Source organism: Dromiciops gliroides, chromosome 1, assembly GCF_019393635.1.
Source record: "Dromiciops gliroides isolate mDroGli1 chromosome 1, mDroGli1.pri, whole genome shotgun sequence".
NCBI classification, from domain to species: Eukaryota; Metazoa; Chordata; class Mammalia; order Microbiotheria; family Microbiotheriidae; genus Dromiciops; species Dromiciops gliroides.
Genome location: NC_057861.1, coordinates 393,711,626 through 393,731,688, shown reverse-complemented (window position 1 = coordinate 393,731,688; position 20,063 = coordinate 393,711,626). Strand labels below are relative to the sequence as shown.

General features: G+C 40.2%; 2 protein-coding genes across 2 annotated transcripts in view; one reads left to right on the top strand and one right to left on the bottom strand.

The window, feature by feature from the left end:
* The window catches only part of ERCC8 (ERCC excision repair 8, CSA ubiquitin ligase complex subunit), a 65,756-nt gene extending 51,128 nt beyond the window's left edge, over positions 1–14,628 (bottom strand). Inside the window, exons 1-3 of the mRNA XM_043978897.1 lie at positions 14,473–14,628; positions 8,332–8,427; positions 7,430–7,531 (exon numbers count right to left, since the gene is read on the bottom strand). Coding sequence (XP_043834832.1) covers positions 7,430–7,531; positions 8,332–8,427; positions 14,473–14,549 — 275 coding nt within the window. The 5' untranslated portion in view covers positions 14,550–14,628. The remainder of the gene's footprint in view (positions 1–7,429; positions 7,532–8,331; positions 8,428–14,472) is intronic.
* Positions 14,629–14,701: 73 nt separating this feature from the next.
* Positions 14,702–20,063, top strand: part of NDUFAF2 (NADH:ubiquinone oxidoreductase complex assembly factor 2) — a 232,623-nt gene continuing 227,261 nt past the window's right edge. Inside the window, exon 1 of the mRNA XM_043978898.1 lies at positions 14,702–14,955. Coding sequence (XP_043834833.1) covers positions 14,829–14,955 — 127 coding nt within the window. The 5' untranslated portion in view covers positions 14,702–14,828. The remainder of the gene's footprint in view (positions 14,956–20,063) is intronic.

Below are 20,063 nucleotides of genomic sequence, written 5' to 3'. Positions count from 1 at the left end.
AGTAGTCTCCATCCAAAATAAGATTTATGGAAGCCATGCCCAATACTTGGGTAATATATATATACACATACATATATACATATACACACATATACATATACATACATACATACATATACATATACACACACTGCACAAGTAGAAGATATAGAAAACACGGGTATACAACAGTTTGTGTGAAAAGGTGAAGGTTTTATTGAAACAGAATCAATGTGATTCAACAATGTGACACGGCAGCCAAAGGGCCCAATGCAATGTTAGGCAACATCAATAGAGACAGAAAAGCCATGAAACACTCCAGAAAGGGCCCTGACCACCTGATCAAATAACTTCTGGAGTAGCTGGTTAACTTTTGGGATGCTAACCAATGGAGGCATATCCAGAAAAGGATGGTTGGGACTGTGAGAAGACTGGATTTCATGCCTTACTAGGATTAGTTGAGAGAAATAGATACAATGGTTTTCCAGTACTGAAGGGCTACTACATGGAAGGACTAAACTTGATCTGCTTAACCCCAGATGACAGATTCATTCTGGTTTGGTTTTTTTAGGCAATGGGGGGGGGGGGGTTAAGTGACTTGCCCACAGTCACACAGCTAGTGTCAAGTGTCTGAGGCCGGATTTGAACTCAGGTACTCCTGAATCCAGGGCTGGTGCTTTAACCACTGCGCCATCTAGCTGCCCCTCCAGATGACAGATATAGAGCAAAAGTTGAAAACTGCAGAGGAAGATTTAGGGTGAACATAAGAATTCCTAACAATTACAAAAAGAATGGGCTATACCAGGAAGAAGTTGGGTACTTGTTGTAAGCTTTCAAACAGGGGCCAGATGACAATTTATAGGAGATCGTGTAGTGTAGAATCTTGTTCCAGATTCAGGCTGAAATGAATGATCTCTCAAGTCACTTCCTCCTCTGTGATTTTAAGAAGAATGTAGAGTCAAACACTTAACCAAGGTTGTGAAGATGGGAATATGAAAAGATAGTGGCATGAACCACTGACAGAAATAAAAGTAAGTGGGGCAAGGGTTGTTTGTTTCTGTTATTTGGAAAAAGATTATAAACTTAAATTTTGGACAAGCTGAGTTTGAGATCCTAGAAGACATTCATTCAGGTGACATGTCTTACAGGCATCTGGAGAGAGAGGATAGTCAACAGTGATAAATACAAATAGAGAAGTCCAGAAGGATGAGTATTGAGAAAATTCAGTCCGATTTAGCAATTAAGCAATCACTGATAACTTTGGAGGCCAGTTTTAGAAGAGTAATGAGGTTGGAAGTCAGATTTAAAGGGTGAAATAGTGAGCTGGAGGAAAGTAAATAAAGGGAATGAATGTATACAGTTTTTTTCTAGGTGTTTGGGGGGACTGTAAGATCTATTGAAGGTTTTCTTTTTTAAAGGATGAAGAAACTCTAGTGTATTTGTAGGCTGTAGGGAAAGAACCAGCAGATAGGGAGAGATTAGAGATTAATGGGGAAAATCTGCAGAAGATGGGAAGTTTGGGGATCAAGAGTAAATGGGGGAGGGGGGTTGGCCTGGGAAACTAGAAGAAACCAACTGAATTCATCACAAACTGAAATTAGGAGAAGAGAATGGAAGATAATGTCAAGGGGTTCTGAGATACAGAAAAAGGGAGAAGGGGGAACTACTGGTTCACAGTCTCTACTTTCTTAGTGAAGTATAAGATGAGTTCCTCAGATGAGTAGTTGAAGAAAGGGAATAGTGTGGGTGGTTCAAAATGGAAAGGGAGGTTTGAAATAGACTCTCTCTGGGGGATGGAATAACAAATCAATTAGGTCAAAGTGAAAGGACTGCCTTCTTGTAAAGAGGGGCTCAGTTGAAATTAGATAACATTAATTTGTAGTGGACCCAGTTGGCCACATTGTGGGATTTCCTCCAATTCTATTCAGTCACACACGAATAGAAGCAAAGTAGGCAGATGGTGGGAGTAATTCAATGGTGTAGAACGATTGAGAAGCAAATAGAACTTTGGGGAACTTCTCTGTTAAAGAGAAAGGATGAAGAGACAGAGGAGGATTGTTTGAGAGGTAGAAGTGGCAGAGTATAGCAACTCAGAAACCAACTGGTGACGAGAATAACCAGAGGGAAGATACGGTAAGTGGTAAAGAAAGATACAGAAGGATCAAAGAGGGTAGGGACTGAAAAAACGTCATTTGATTTGGAAATTAAAGTCACTGGTGACCTTTAAGAGATTGGTTTCAAGACATGGTAAAAAGGCCATCTAAAATAGGTGCCTTTATTTTCTACTCTTTCCATAACCCCTTAGAATCCAACTTCTGACCTTATCATTCCACTGAAACTATTCTTTCCAAAGTTACCATGATTTCTTGGATGCCAAATCCAATGGCCTTTTCTCTTTCTTCCATCTCCTCCACTCCTCTGCAGCTTCTGACACTGTTGATCACTCTCTCATCCCCTCTAGGTTTTCAGGACACCTCTCCCTTGTGGTTCTCTTATCTACCTAACCACTCCTTCTCTGTCTCCCTTGCTGGACTCCCCTCCAGATCATGTTCTCTAACCATAGGTATCCCACAGGATTCTCTCCTGGGCCCTCTTCTCTTCTCCCTCTATACTACTTCACTTAGTGATTTCATCAGCTCCCAGGGATTTCATTACCATCTCTGTGCTGATAATTCTCAACTCTAGCTTTCCTGCCCCATATTCTCTGCTAACCTCCAATCTCACATCTCTACCTTTGGGCATCTCGAACCGGATGTCTAGTAGACATCTTAAACTCATTATGTCCAAAACAGAACTCATTATCTTTCCCCCTAAACACTTCGCTCACCCCCTACCTTCCCTATTACTATAGAGGGCAACACCATCCTCTCAGTCCCTCAGGCTTGAAACCTAGGAGTCATACTGGATTCCACGTACCCACCTCCACCCTCATCCCCACAAATCCAATTTGTTTGCAAGAGCCTGTCAGTTTCATCTTTGTAACATCTCTTGAATACACTCCCTTCTCTCCTCTGACACTATAATCACTCTAGTCTAGGCCCTTATTATCTCATGCCTTGATGACTGCAATAGTTGTCTTGTGGGTTGGCCTGCCTCAAGTCTCTCCCCATTCCAATCCATCCTCCTTTCAACCACCAAAGTGATCTTCCTAAAGCAGAGATGTGACCATGTCATTTGACTACTCAATAAACTCCAGTGGTTTCCTATTGCCTCTAAGATCTGTTTGGGATTCAAAACCCTTCCTAACCTAGCCCCCTCTAACCCTTCCAATCTTCTCACTTTACTCCCTAACATGCACTCTTCAATCCAGGGACACTGACCTCCTGACTGTTCCATGAATAAGAAACATGACCTCTCAGTTCCAGGCATTTTCTCCAGCTGTCCCTCATACCTGGAATTCTCTCGCTTCTGGCTTCCCTCGTTCCCTCTAATTTCTAATTAAAATCCCATCTTTTCCAGGAAGCCGTTCACAAGTCCTCTTAATTCTCCTGCCTTTCTCTTAGTTATTTCCTATTTATTCTGTGTATACCTTTTATACATATTTGTTTGCATTTGTCTCCTCTTTTAGTCTGTGAGCTCCGGGGCAGAGATTGTGCTTTGCCTGTTTCTGTATCCCCAGTGCTTAGCATGATGCCCAGCATGTAATAAGTGCTTAATGTTTACTAACTGACATGAAGTCAGACTGAAAGATGTTTAAGGATTATGAGTGGATGGAAACTGGAACTACCTGATGTAGACTGCCTTTTATTTTATTTTTTTTTATTAAAATACTGAATTTATTTCACATGTATACTTTGTCTCCCCACCATTTCCATTTGTCTGACCACCACTACTACTATGCCCTATCATAACATTCCATACATACTTAAATGAAGCAAAGGGTGGAGTTCCATCTTTGAAAACTAAACAGGCATTTTGGACAACACATTCTTGGCAAAGTAATCTGGACGACATTTATCAGACACGGTAGGGAAAGTTCTCACTCTGCATTATAAAAAGGACAGCCAGATATCAAGTGTTACAGAAATAAGACGGAAAATTTTTAACAAACTGTTCAAACTTATTTTCTTAAAGAGATTTCCTCCACAGTCAGAGATCTTGAATAGCCCTCTATATAAAGTCCTTCTCTCTGCCCAAATACATTTACAGTTCTTAAGAGTTATGAGTATTATCTTCCTGTGTAGGGATATAAACAGTTTAACCTAATAGGGTAACTTTTTTTTTCCCCTCTGTTTACCTTTTTAAACTTCTCTTGAGTCTTGTATGTTGAGATCAAATTTTCTATTCAGTTCTGGTCTTTTCACCAGGAAAGATTGAAAGTCCCCAATGTCATTAAATGTCCATCTTTTCTCCTGAAAGAAAATGCACATTTTTGCTGGGTAATAGATTCTCGGCTGCAATCCAAGCTCCTTTGCCTTCCGGAATATCATATTCCAAGCCTTGCGGTCCTTTAATGTTGAAGCTGCCAGGTCCTGAGCAATCCTGACTGTGGCTCCATGATATTTAAATTGCTTCTTTCTGGCTGCTTGGAGTATTTTCTCCTTCACCTGATAATTCTGGAATTTGGCTACAATATTCCTTGGAGTTTTCCTTTTGGGGTCTCTTTCAGGAGGTGATCAGTGGATTCTTTCAATGATGATTTTATCCTCTGATTCTATGATATCAGGGCAGTTCTCCTTAATAATTTCCTGGAATATGGTGTCTAGATTCTTTTTCTGGTCATGGCTTTCAGGCAGTCCAATGATTCTCAAATTGTCTCTTCTCGATCTGTTTTCCAGATCAGTTGTCTTTCCAATGAGGTATTTCACATTTTCTTCTATTTTTTCATTTTTTTTTATTCTGCTTGACTGATTCTTGGTGTCTCATGGATTCCTTATCTTCCAACTGTCCCACTTTAATTTTTAAGGCATTGTTTTCTTCAGTGAGATTATGCACCTTTTTTTCCATTTGGCTAAGTGAATTTTTTAAGGTATTGTTTTCTTCAGTGAGATTATGTAGCTTTTTTTCCATTTGGCCAAATGAATTTTTTAAGGCTTTGTTTTCTTCAGCTTCCTTTTCCAAGCTGCTGATTCTTTTTTCATAGTTTTTTTGTTTTGCTTTCATTTCTCTCCCCATTTTTTCTTCTACCTCTTGGAATTGATTTTTAAAATCCTTTTTGAGCTCTTCCAGGAAGGCTTTTTGTTCTTGTGACCAATTCACCTTCCCTTGTGAGGCTTCAGATGTAGACAATTTGAGGCTATTGTCCTCATCTGAGTTTGTGTTGGCTTCTTCCCTATTGATGCAGAAGCTCTCAATGGAGAGGGCTCTTTTTTGCTTCTTACTCATCATTGCAGCTTATTTATTTATTCTTTAAGTTGAGGTCTGCTCTGGGGGCACCAAGGTCCCTGTTTTGGGCTTCTTGTGCAGGTGTATGGTGCTGTGTGACCGGGCTTTTACTCTGAGGCCTTTATGGTGTGTGGAGATCCCCCGCCCTGCACTTCCTGTCTGATTGCGCTCGGCCAGCCAGGCGCCAGACCCCGGCGTCTAATCCCGCTGTTCGTGGCCCTCTCGGCCGGTGCAGGTAGGTTTTTCCACTGTTCTTCTTGGCCACCAGATTTTTGAACCAGGTTCCGGGAGCCTCAGTTGTTCGGCTGTGGCCCGCAGCTCCTGCTGACTTGCCCCGACCCCCTCGGCGCTGGGTTGCTGCCCTGTGCTGGGCCTCCCTTTTGCCTGAGTCAGACCGACCTTTTCCTGAAGTCTTCTAAATTATCTCTGGTTGGAGGACTGTGTCTCTCTGTCTCTTTGCAGGTTCTGTAGTTTCAGAATCCGTCCAGAGGCTTGATTTAATGTTCGTTTTGAGGGAACAGAAGGAGAGCTCAGGCAGCTTGCTGCTTCCTCTCTGCCATCTTGGCTCTTGCCTTTTATTTTTTAAAGAAATATTACTGGGATAGAGAAAGTGACAAGGGACAGTTGTTGTTTTTGTATTTTGTATTATGGAAACCTGAGTAACAATAAAAGCTTTTCTCTTACCCTACATTAAGAACTATAGGACTGAAAGGGAAATGGGCTTTTTTATTCAAAACAGAGAGCAACAATACTTTATGCATTTCTTCATTTAAACTCCACTAGAGAGAGTATACTTCTGATATGTAGAATTAACAGCTGAATGGCCAGGAACTGAATATACAGAGTGATCGATAAGTTCCTTATTAATGGCAGGGTAAGGTTTTTGTTTTGTTTTGTTTTGCAGGGCAATGAGGGTTAAATGACTTGCCCAAGGTCACACAGCTAGTAAGTGTTAATTATCTGAGGCTGGGTTTGAACTCAGGTCCTCCTGACTCCAGGGCTGGTGCTCTATCCACTGGGCCACCTAGCTGCCCTTTCCATTTGCTTTTATTTTTCTACAAAACTTACCCTGCCGGGGCAGCTAGGTGGCCCAGTGGATAGAGCACCGGCCCTGGAGTCAGGAGGACCTGAGTTCAAACCCAGCCTCAGACACTTACCACTTACTAGCTGTGTGACCCTGGGCAAGTCACTTAACCCCAATTGCCTCACTTAAAAAAAAAAAAGCAAATGGAAAAAGAAAAATTGAAATGCTTAAACAAGTGAGGAGATGGGAACAATGACACAGGAAGAGATGAGACACAGGAAGAGAGAGAGACAATGCTTCTCTTGAGACAGGAGGGAAAGAGAAAATAGTCTAAGGTACTAAGAAGTTTCAGGGAATCAAAGAAAAGAGTTCAGAAAACTCATCGGATGTGCCGAATCTCAATATAACAAGAGGCCAGATAATGTGCTTTCAGTGTATAAAGGTAGAGGTTGAGAACTTCTAGAGAAAAGATCCTAAACCTGCTAAAATAGGAAAGAAACAGTGAAGATTAAGAGAAGATGAAGAGTAGTGAGAGCTGAGTTGAGAATAAGCATGACAAATTTATATAATTAGTGAAATCAGTGTGATTTCATGAATTTCTTCACTATTTTTTGCAGTTAAGAAGTGAGAGAAAACAGACAGTGGAGTTACCTAGGATGTGGATTATCAGAAATCAATGTTGGAAGGTCAGGAGGACTGAGAGGTTCTGGATGGTATACAGGAAATCATAAAATGGAAGAACATAACAGAGTTAAAACTAGTTTGGGAACCAAGTGAAGCCAAAGTCAGTAATCAGGGTGTCCAAGAAAAGATGGACATGTGGATTATTGAAGATCTAGTATAGAATGCAAAGAAAGAAAATATGCTAAAAGATTTATAAATTCCCATTTTAAAAAGTATACTCTGATGTAATAAGTAAGCCAAAAATGCTTATGTTTTTGCTAATTTTTGGAAATGTCAGGGTTCAGAGGTAATTATTATGTGCTTTTTGGACTTAATTTTATCCTTTCATTTAATATACTGCTGTTTTCAAATTTTGCATTTATGCCAGAAAATATTTCTATTAGCTCTTTGCTGACTAATCATATTTTGAATACATACCTGCCCACAGAACAAATGGCTTTACACGTGTAATGAACTTTTCTGCTGAAGTTTTCAAGGTCAAAAAGTGCAATAATGCCATCTGAACCACCTGATAACATGCTGTCAAAAAAAAAAAAAGACACTTTAAACAATTTTACATCCATTTATTTGTGATAACTCATTGCTTACTTCTATCAAAGAATTAAGTTTCAAATAACTGAAATCAAATAAGCACTCAAATGTTCAACAAATTCTCATTTATTCTATTAGTTTTTGATAATTTGATATGGATGAAAACAGAGTTTAACATTGTACTACCCATAAGGTCATGGTTTGCTAGCAAATGATGAAGAAATTTGTAGAGGTTACACTGAACCCTCCTAGGAGAACAAATTGGCTTTTAGGACTTTTGTATATTAATTTTATGTCAAGCACCAATAGTAAGTATAGTAGAAGGAGTACCAGATTGGAATAAGACCTGAATTTGAATTCTACATCCATCACTTACAAGCCATATGACTATAATCTCTGTGAACTCCAGTTTTCTCAACTGTAAAATCGGTAAACACTATTTGCAAAGCCTACTTTATCAGGCTTATGAGGACCACATAGTATAATGCCTGTATGGTGCATTATAAATCTTCAAGGGCTATAGAAACATAAGTTTATCGACTTGGATACTGGTGCCAATATTGACTAACCCTTCACCAAAGCCAGCTGTTCAGGCTCTTTACTTGCCAATGGGTACCTAGCTTTTGTTCTCATGTGTAAAATTGTATTTTTAAAAATTCCAACAATTTAGCTTTTTTTTTTTTTAAACCACTTCAAGACTGGCTTTTGCTGGCAATTTCTACTGGCAAAGTTATGGGATGATATTTACTTAACAAAGAAATTCTACTAAAGTAACAAAATGAACTTACTATCTCCCCTCAACAGGTTCAATATCAAGGGTGTTGACACCGTTGCCATGTATTCTTTCCACATCTCTGTCTTTGTTTAATTCCAATTTTAAGACCCTTTAGGAAAAATGTAAAAATGAACAAATTAAAGTCAATTTAAGAATGTGGAAGTTTTCAATTTCAGTAAAGCTGGTAATTAGAAAAATAATACTTTATGGTTTACATTTTCCCCTTCTTCATCTTCATACTTATAGCAGAAACCTAGTATAATTTTACTAACTGGATTAAATAAAAAAAGGTATTTTATTTAAAATGTAGAAAAGCATTTTCTGAAGTCCTGCAGATTCACAGACTTGGAATTACAAAGAAATTTTTCATAAATGAAGTTAAACACTAAAATATATTTTCATGCTTACGGTTGAAAGAGGGGGCAGCTAGGTGGTGCAGTGGATAAAGCACCGGCCCTGGATTCAGGAGTACCTGAGTTCAAATCTGGCCTCAGTTCAAATCTTGACACTTACTAGCTGTGTGACCCTGGGTAAGTCACTTAACCACCATTGCCGCAAAAACCAAAAAACCAAAACAACCAAAACAAACAAACAAAAAAAGAAAGAGTTGAAAGAGCTGAATTTAAATTCCAACTCAGCTACTGACTGACAACTTTTATGCCTAAGGGCAATCAGCTTTCTAGGCCTCATTTCCTCCATGGAAAAAATTAAGGCGTTGGACCAGATGATCTTTTGTCAGTAAACTTGAATAAAATAAAGCTATGTAGTAGACACATTTACCCAGGCCCTAAGTCTCAAGTAGCTGTTTCTCCATGTTATCTCTGAATTATATTTTCAAAATTCAGAAGAATGGAAGATTTTTTAAAAAGATCTAACCACAGTCCTAGACCTACTTCAGTTTTCCTAGGAAAAGGTAACAGTCCCCCACCTCTATTCTGTTAAAAACCCCAAGAGATTCATTGTTCAGGTAAAATGATCTCAAAAGAACCATTTGTCCCTTGCTGACAGTAGCATAAATCAATGCATAATGTGTTTCCCTCTCAACAATGTAGAAAATTTACTCTTTATTGTGGCATGGAAAAACTCATGGGTTCTTAGAGACTATACTGACAGAACACAAGCTACGGAGTGTTTTACCAACATAGAAAGGCTTTGGGTATGGATCTGAAGGTGAACTACAATATACCTGCCATCAAAAACCAACACAGCTATGTTGAAAGAGGTTCATCACCAGGTTGGCCATCAGATGATCAATTACTTTGGGTGCAGTAACACATAAATATCAACTATTAAGGATGCAGGTATTATTATTTGTCATGGTGTGGGAAGTACACACACAAAATGAAATCATGAATCCTTTAAAGTTCTATATCATGAGACTATTTCAATTTTGTCTGTTTCCAATATTTTGCACAAAGGAAGTACTTAATATATATTTACTGATTTTATTTTTGAAATTATTCAGATTTTAATAAATTTCAGATTATACTAATAACTGAAAGGAATCATCTTTATATTTACCATTTCATGGGCTACATCTATTTCTATTTTGTTACTGACTGTATTAATTCAGTCAGAATACTTTTGGAACAGTGGAAATTTTACATTTCCATAGTTTTATTGGGATATTCACAGATAATTAACTTGAATGTCCTGTGAGGATCTACAACAATAGAATCTATTTGAGAATTGGAATCATATTCAAATATTACACAAATTATTTTTATATATAATCTTAGCACAATGAATTATAAAGACATAATACATAATGGCATATGTAATGGGGAAAGGGTGGGGAAGAATCCTTACTCTTCCTCATATAGTCATCTACTTGTATAACAAGGAACATAGGAACAGACAAAAAATATTGGTTCATTAGTAAGGAGATAGTTTAAATAGTAAAGGATGAAGATATAGAAGTAAACAGTAAAGTAGGCTAATAGAAAGATAATTGTTAAAAAAAATAGATAATTGTTAAAGAAAGAAGACAATTGGCCAAACGTGATGATCTCTAAGGACCCTTCCAACACCAAGATTCCATATTCTATACTTGTCTAATTCCTATACCTAAAAACCCAGCCAATGTCAAACAGAAATGTATTAGAGATCAATTGTGGCTTTTGGATATAGAGTTGGGCTGGATATCAGGTTGCCAAGTATTGCCTCCAAATAACAACCTTTAAAAATATAGAATTTCAATGGTTTTGGTACCCTACCAACAAAGATGTTGACCTCGCTATAATTCAGAAGATTATCTTTGAAATGTAATGTGGTCAAACTTAGCTAGTCCTGCCTTCAGACAAGGCAGTTAGTTTAGTTTGGTGGTTGATGCCATAATTTGCATTTATTGATAGAGCTGTTATAAAATGCTTTCTAGAAAACTCTTCCCTTAACTTCTGAACACTGGATTCCTCTTCTCTCCTCCTATTGCTCTGATTATTCTTCCTTTCTCCTCCAAAAGAGTCTTCCTTCACCAGGTCTCCTCAAGGTTCTATCTTCTGCCATCTTCTTTACCTTTTTTCCTTTGCTAAGTTCATCAACTTCAAGGACCTTGACTAACTCTTCAATGAGGAGGAATTGAATTTATATCTTTTTCACCTAGGCCCTGTTCTCAACTCCAGATCTAACTAGATCTAATTAGATCTAGCTAGATCTAACTAGAGAAACTCTGGCTAGGCCCAATGCCATACTCCATGTGTTGTCTGAGACACAGTCTATCTAAGTTTAGGGAGGCTCTTCACCAAGTTGCCTATGGAATAATGCAATTGGGAAAGAGGCACAGCAACCATCCATTAAGTTATAGAGGAAAAATTACAAATCATTTCAACTATCCTGTACTGTTTCCATTTTTCTTCAAAATTTGTATCTTTTGAATTAATATCATCTTCTTTTGTGAATATATCCTAGCTCCCTCCCCTCAGAATGCTGAGGCTATGTATTCTGAGTTCCTTCTTCTCCTCTACTCAAAATCTCAAAGCAATTTCAGAAGAGAGAATGGATGGGGCAACTAGGTGGCACAGTGGATAGAGCACTGGCCCTGGATTCAGGAGGACCTGAGTTCAAATCCAGCCTCAGACACTTAACACTTACTAGCTGTGTGACCCTGGGCAAGTCACTTAACCTCAACTGCCCCGCAAAAAGAAGAAGAAGAAAGAGTGGAACAGAATTCTAATAAAGGGGGGGGGCAGCTAGGTGGCGCAGTGGATAAAGCACCGGCCTTGGATTCAGGAGGACCTGAGTTCAAATCCAACCTCAGACACTTGACAAGTCACTTAACCCTTTTTGTCCTGCAAAAAAAAAAAAATCTAATAAAGGGTTATGGTTCAAGTATGTATCAAAAGTACAGCAAATGACAGTTAACTCTTAAAGCCTACATGGCAATTAAAAGGAAGAAATATGACAATAACTTTAAGGGATGGAAGGATCAAGCAAAGATTTTTATGGGGAGACCTGAGCATGTTTGTAGGTGGTAAGGAAAAAGTCACTTCATAGGGAAATATTGAATCAATAAACATTTATTAAGGACCTACTACATGCCAGACCTTGTGTAAGGTATTGACAATAGAAATACAAAGAGTAAAACAATCCCTATTATCAACAAGGATTTGTTAAGCTTGTCCTAATGTAGCAGTCTCTGTTACTAATGATCTCTTAATTGCCAAATCAATGGCTTTTTCTTAATCCTTATCCTTCTTGAGCTCCTTGAAGCCTCTGACATTATAAATTACTCTCTTCTCTTTAGGTTTTAGGGATACTACTCTCTCTCTTGGTTCTCCTTCTACCTATCTAACCACTTCCTCTTTGTCTTCTTTGTTGGATCTTTGTCCAGGGCATTCCCTCTAACTTGGGGTAGATAGGTGGCACAGTGGATAGAGCACTGGTCCTGAAATTGGGAGGACCTGAGTTCAAATTCACCTCAGACATTTACTAGCTGTGTGACCTGGGGCAAGTCACTTAACCCTGATTGGCTCAACCATCTGGGACTATCTCCAACTGTCCTGATATATATCTTGCCACTGGACCCAGATGGCAATGGAGGAGAAAGTGAGGTTGATGACTTTGCACAGCCCTGCCTAACTTAAACCCAATTCACTGCAAGTCATATCACCCCAAAGTCATGGTCCTCTTTGAGAATGGAGGATAAACAACAACAGCCCTCTGACTGTAGGAGTCCCATGGGTCTCTATCCTGGGTTTGTTTCTCTTTTCCCTTTATATTATTTCCTTTGTGGATCTTATCAGCTTCCATGGGTTCAATTATTATGTCTATGCTGATGATTCTCAGATCTACTTATCCAGCTCTAACCTTTCTTCCAACTCCAGTTTAGCATCTATCTCTAGATAGATAAAATCCATTTCAAGATGTCTATTACACAATCTGTTATTATTAACATAGACTGTGTAACAGACATCTTGAAATGGATTTTCTGTGGATATCTTAAATAAAACTTGTCCCAACATGAACTCATAAGTTTTACTCTCTCTCAACCCCTATGTCCAATCTGTGGCCAAAGTACGTTGATTTTATGTTCATGTAATCTCTCAAATCGGATCTCTTCTCTCCTTTGACACTGCTGCCTCCCTGGTACAGGGCCACCTCTATGTATGCTTGGAGCCTGTTGGTCTGCCTACCACAAGAATCTCTTTACTGTAACCTTTCCATCCAGTTGTCAAAGTGATCTTCCTAAAGTACAGGTCTGGGAGCAGCTAGGTGGCACAGTGGATAAAGCACCAGCCCTGGATTCAGGAGGACCTGAGTTCAAGTCTGGTCTCAGACACTTGACACTTACTAGCTGTGTGACCCTGGGCAAGTCATTTAACCCTCTTTGCCCAGCAAAAACAAACAAACAAAAAACCAAACCAAAACAAAAAAGCCAAAACAATAAAGTACAGGTTTGACAATTTCATCCTTCTCACACTCCACTCAATAAATTTCACTGGCTCCCTATTACCTCTAGGATCAAATACATATACACACACACATATATATGTATATATATATGTATATATGTGTGTATATGTATATATCAAATACATACACACGTATAATACACACCAAACACTAGCATTCAAAGGCTTTCATAATAACCTGCCTCCTCCCCTTAGCTTTCTAGTCCCCCAAGTATACTATGATCCAGTGACACTGGCCTCTTTGCTGTTCCTTCGATATTCCATCCCCCCACTTTTGGCATTTTCACTGGCTGTGCCCCATGTAGAGAATGCTCTCCCTCTTCATCTCTGCCTCCTGAATTCCTTCAAGTCCCAGCTAAAATCCCACCTTCTACACAGGAAACCTTTTCAGACCCTACCCTCTTAATTCCAGTGCCTCTGCTCTGTCGAATGTTTCCAGTTTCCAATGTCTATAGCTTATTTGTAGTTTTTTGCATATTGTCTTTCTCAAGAAATTATAAGCTCTTTGAGGGCAGGGACTGCCATTTGCCTCTTTTTGTATTCTCAGCGCTTTGCACTGTGCTCGGTACATAGTACGCCATTAATAAATCATAGATTGATTGATTTTTAACTTTCTTTGTATCCCCAGAACCTAGGACCAAGGCTGATGTTTAAAACTGTTTGTTGAACGTACTAGGCACTGAGTGTCTAAATGTAACCAATGAAATAATGCCAACTTCAAGGAGTTTCGACTCTAAATGGAGACCACACGACCATATAAACATATCAACAGAATACAAAAAGAATGAATGCAAATAAATACAAAGAAGTCAAGGTGGTAGGGACGACACTAACAGTTGCGGGGAGGACAGAGAAAGTAGTTCCTCCAGGCTGTCTAGAAGTGGGGGAGGGATTCTTTGAGAGCATTTCAGGAAAGAGACTAGTACAAAAGTACGGAGATGGAAAATGGAGCGTCCTGTGTGACGGACAGAGCAGCGAACTGTGGGATGGGGATAAATGTCGATCGAGCATCTTATGTGAAAGTGGCAGGGGATGACCGAAGGTTCAAATTCCTGAAAGAGACTGGAGAGAACGGGATCAAGGACTCAAGAAGGGTCCTAAGCTTTGGCAAGAGAGGGGCCAACCTGCCCTGGAGCTGCAAGCAGAAGACAAACAGGTGGATCAAAGGGCTGGGGAGCTTGGAGGGAGGTGGCGGGAAAGAGACAGAGCCGCTGATCCTGACCGGCTTCTCAGGCTTTCTTTACCTCCGGGTGGCCTCCGCTCTCCGAAGCCTCCCAGGATCGTCCAGGCCGGTTTGCCGCGCCTCCAAGAAGCCCAGCATCGTGCCCACTGCCAGCCCGCAGCCACCGCACCGCCATGACCCGATCCGGCCGGCCTCGCTTGGGGAGGTGGGGCTTTAAGAGCGGCGTCACCCATTGGCTGGGCTGCGGGGCAAGTGACCAATAAGAAGCGGTGTTACTGAGAAAGGGCGTGACGGGGGGGGGGTTGGCCGGGCGCTGGGCGCCAGGTCCCGGAACCGGTCGCGGAGGTGGGATCTCAGCTTTGATGTCTCCGCCCCTGCCGGCCTCTGGGTTTAGAAACCAGCTGAGCAAGAGGCAGCATGAGTGAGTCCCAGGGTCTGCTGCGCGCCTTGATGAGGCTCTTCTCGAAAGAACTGAAGCAGCATGTGGGCACGGACCAGTTCGGGAACAAATACTATTACATCCCGGAGCGCAAGAACTGGCTGGGTGAGAGGGGACTCCGTCCGGAGGCAGGAGATTGAGGGGGGTGGGGGGAAGGGGACCACGCGACTGCAGCCGGGTGACCTTCACCCACTGCCTCTGCGCTCTTGCCCCCCGCCGAGCCCCTCGCCCGGAGCGCCTCGCACTCTTCCTGCTAGTCCAGCCACCCACGTGCTCCGTCCCTAGAGAGTAAAGCTTCCTCCGTGGGGCATCAACTACCTGCTTCTTCCAGGCAGCAGGAAGGGCACGGTCCCCTGCGGCCGCACCCGCTTGGGAAGGGGCAAAGGGGTCTGTCCAGGGTGCTCCCTCAGCCTCTTCCCGGGTGGGAGTCCTCCCTCTCTTCCCTTTCCCAGGTAAGTGCAGCCGCAGAGTTTCGGGCCTTTCCCGCTGCCAGGAAGACGCAGGTGGGAGTGCCTCGGTTTAACCTGAGTGTCACTCCTGGGGGGCGTCTTAAAATAAAATCCTTCCTCGAGTCGAGGTGGGTATAATTCTCTTGCCTGGCCTGCTTTCCTGCAGAGGGGCGGGAAGCGATCTGCTGTGTGTACTAGCGTGCCCAGGTGTCAAGTGTGAAAACACACACTTGGCAGCCAGGGAAGGAATTGGGTGCCAGGCCAGGAAGGGTATCTTTGGCATATCGGGGTTTTGGGGTGTAGTTTACTGGCCACTCACTTGTTGTGGACTTCTTAAATCCGCTGTAATCCCTTGGCTTGAAAGTTTTTTGGGACTTTGGGTGAAAGGGAGTTCTGTAAATGCAAAATAATGTCTTAAGCCAAAGAGAGGTTTGCTTGAGCCGTTATCTTTGACTCAGCCTTTCCCCATCACCAGTTGGATTCAGGTAAACAAACATATTAAGCACCCGTTTCTGGGGGATGTAAAATACCAGGTCTCAAGGATTTTGCAATCTTTTCCTTTTTTGGGAAGGGGGGGAGGGTGGGGAGTGAGAGAGGGAGCATAATTGCCTGGAGTCATGCAACAGGTATGGAGGTGAGTAAATGCAAATTTCATACAAGGCTAACATGAAGTGTAATTTACACGGTGGTTGAAGACACTGAAAGGATCAGGAAAGACTTCATGTAGGAGGTCTAACTTCATCTAAGTCTTGAAGGGAGCTAGGTATTCTGAAAGGCAAAGAGGTGAGGAGGGATAGCATTCCAAGAAGGAGGAATGAAAACTTATGGAAAAGGCAGAAAAATGGGAGGTGGAATATGGTATATGAGGAATGAAAGTAGGCTGTTTTGGCCAGAATTTACAGTGTATGAAGGGTTGTAATGTGAAATCAGCCTGAAAGAGTTGAGATCTGAAAGGATCTCAGGTTTCTTCAAGATCTTAAGCTATTATAGGTAAGTTATACAACTCCTAGTAGAGACAAAAAGAATAATAAAAGTTTGCGTTGGTATTAGCAATTTAAGGTTTAAAAAGTATTTTACATTTATTAATGTTAAGGGCTAAAATTCTAGCTAAACTGTCTAAAATATCTAATGAGTGGTCGCCAATAAATTATAAGCTTTAGCAAGAGTTAGACTTTTAAGCATTTATTAAGGAGAATAAGAATTTGGTAAAGAGAGAGAGAAAGGCCTAGATTTCTATCTATTAAAGGGAGAGCACATTTCTAGCTCCGCTCTCCACCAGCGTCCTCCGGAAAGAGCGCGAGACTGAGCGCCAGTCTCTTCCTTCCTCCTCCCACTAGCCCGCGTCACTTCCTGACTCCTGGTCTTGCCCTCAAAGACCTTCCCTTCATGGGCAGAACTCTTCTACAGTAAGTATCCAGCAGGTGGCGTCATTCCAATCGTTACAGTCCCCCCTGTTGTTCCTCAAGAAACAAAATGTTTCCTTGACGGAACAGTAAAAACAATATAATAACTATTGCTAACTAATAATATGTGAACAACAATATAGAAAAGGAAGAGAGGAAAGTTTTGTCCAGAGGGGCGATTTTTTGTCCTCATGAACCGACGCTTTGACATTAGTCTTGCAAAGGGAGGGCCTCTGCAGAGAATACATGTTACAGATGGTGTATATTATAACAGAAAGAGAAAAAAAAAAACAAAAACAAATCAAAACTGTTCATTTAAAGTCTCTGAAAGTCTTTTCTCAGATGTCCTCTAGGTGTAGTCGTGGAATGGAAGTCTTTTCAGGGGTTGATGTGTGGATACTGGTAATCAGCCAGGAAATTTCCTACAAAATTGAGCTTAAAACAACTTTAAAATAGCTTTGTCAATAATCAAATCAAACAATGAAAGTTCTCAAAAACATGTCTAAGGGAATTCAGAATCTTAGTTTTTACACATGAAACATATAATAAAACAAAAATTGAACCATTCTTTAAAATTATAATATTACTATAGTCCCCCCTTATGGAGGGTATTTGAGAAGACAATTGCTGCGATATTAATTTTTAAAAATAATTTTTATCTTTGTTTCATCACTTTTTGCATCATCTGCCTAATTATCCTCATGCCATTATGAGAAATTAGAAAATCTAATATAATTGGTAACAGGTGTCAAGGCCAAATTCAACACTGTTATTTATCATGACACCTGAGATAATTATGGGGGTTACCATAAAAGAACAGAGAAATGATGGGATATGAGCATTCCCACACTTGAGCAATATGTACTGCCCATACAGTATGCCAGGCTTAAAATAGGTGGATGGAATATATGTCCATGCCACCGAACATATTGGAAGAAACTGAGTCAGACTTAATCAGATGCATGGGATTGAGATGTCCATGGCATCAGGCATATAGGAGGGAGCATAGAAGCCAGGTGTAGAAGTGAGATGGGTGGGATGAATACTTCCAGCCATCTGTACAATATTGTGGGGAAAAAGAGAATAAAATATTAAACCAAGAGAATCCAACCTCAACATTTGTCAAAAGCCGTTCCCTCGGCCATACCTTGACTTCATGCATGTCTCCCCTCATGTGACAGTTCAGTGTCTGCTCTTGCATGTATTCCTCTTGTGATTGGATGGCATCTTGGCCAACTGGCATCTGATAACTCAGAATAAAGGCAATTAATGTCTTAAATGATAAGTTCCCATAATCCAAGTCTCATATGGATTTAAAATTGAGGATAATAAATGATTGCAAAAAATGTGAATACATCTTGACTCAAAATATAATATATAATTATGCAACAATTTCAAATAATACCCTTTTTTTTACTTAGTATACAATTACTTTTGTGAAAAATCAGAACATACTTAAATACAAGTTAAAGCACAACAGAATCTCAAAGAACTTTTTTTTTTTGAAAATAGAAAACTTTTACAAATGTTCCCCTCTTTTTTTTTTTTTTTGGAATATGCTTATCAAAAATAATACTTCTAGAATCAATTTACACTTGCCATGGCAACCAATTTGCCAGGGAAATGCTTTGAAGAGTTTGATCAAATAATCAGTTGAGAAAAAATAACAAAAACAAACAACTCAGAACATGGGAGCACAATACTCCTAGAATTAACATTGTATTATGAAATCAAAACCATCTTGCAATTTTTTAAAATTAGATAAATGTATAGAAGAAAATACACATGGAACAATAAAAGACAGTGAAATTCAAACTAAGGAAATCTAAATGAATATGAACTTAATATCAATAAGAGTATTATAAAATATAAACTTGATCACATGACTATAAAAAGCTTTTACAAATATTCTCCTTGTTTTAGAAACTAAGTATAAGACACAATCTCAAAAGCATGAAAATCTCTATGAAAATAAACCCATACCATTAATTTCAAAATGTATATATAATAGCACAGAAATCCTATGTAACCTCTGAACTGATACTATTACTCTGAGTGAATTCAGAACACTTTTGATTCCGATATCTAAAATCCCCAATACTCATATCAATACCTTGCTGTTTACTTCTACATTTCTGTAAAATATATATACTTCCATGGCAAAAGAAGCAGAGTCTTGAACTATGTTGATGATTGTCATTCTCATTCAGCTTAAGTTTTTCTTCTTTAACCCCTCTATATTGTCTGTCAGTCTTTTCACCATACAAATGCTTTATAAGATTACTAATTAAAGACAAAAGCAGGTTAGCAAAATTATGAACAAAACAAGTATATCTGGAATTTAAAGGGTTTTCTAAGGTTGTCTCAGAAGCACAGCCAGGCTGGGGAAGGGCTGAGCCTGAAGCTGCAAATGTAGTTAGAAAAAGGTGAGCATGCGCATCAGATCTCTGGACTTCCCAGGCAGGGGAAGCTATGGGCTTGGCCATAGGAGGAGTAGAGGGTGGGGTCTGGAGAGGAGGGGAGGGACCAGAGCAATTTGAATCAGACTTGATTTTGAACTCAGGCCTGGATTCCTCTTCCCCCACTTTGCCTCCAGGTGCTAGGGGATTAAAAGCTTCTAGAGGGTGGGTCATTGCCTCCAGGCATGCAAAATTAGAGCAACAATTAGTGTTAGAACTGGGAAAAGCTGCAGGAATCTCTTCAGGTTTCTCTGAAAAAGCATGGTTGGGAGAGGGAGAGATATTTCCTTGTGTGAGTAAGTTGCTGGCTCTTTTAACAAAAATAAAAAGAAAAATAGAAAATCCACAAAAACAAAGCATTAACATGATCTTATCTCCCATTTGTCTGGTTAAACAGACCAAAATCAAAAATAGGATAATTAGGGAGTTTAAAAGGTCCATTCGAAAAAATTCAAAGGAAAACACAGCCAGTACACCAGTACTTAGCAGTTAAAGGGAGAGGGAGGGGAAATTTCTTACCCAACCAGAAGATCAGAAGAAGACTGAGGGTTAGCTTTCCTCTTCGTGGTCAGCCATCTGTTAAGGGCTAAAATTCTAGCTAAACTGTCTAAAATATCTAATGAGTGGTCGCCAATAAATTATAAGCTTTAGCAAGAGTTAGACTTTTAAGCATTTATTAAGGAGAATAAGAATTTGGTAAAGAGAGAGAGAAAGGCCTAGATTTCTATCTATTAAAGGGAGAGCACATTTCTAGCTCCGCTCTCCACCAGCGTCCTCCGGAAAGAGCGCGAGACTGAGCGCCAGTCTCTTCCTTCCTCCTCCCACTAGCCCGCGTCACTTCCTGACTCCTGGTCTTGCCCTCAAAGACCTTCCCTTCATGGGCAGAACTCTTCTACAGTAAG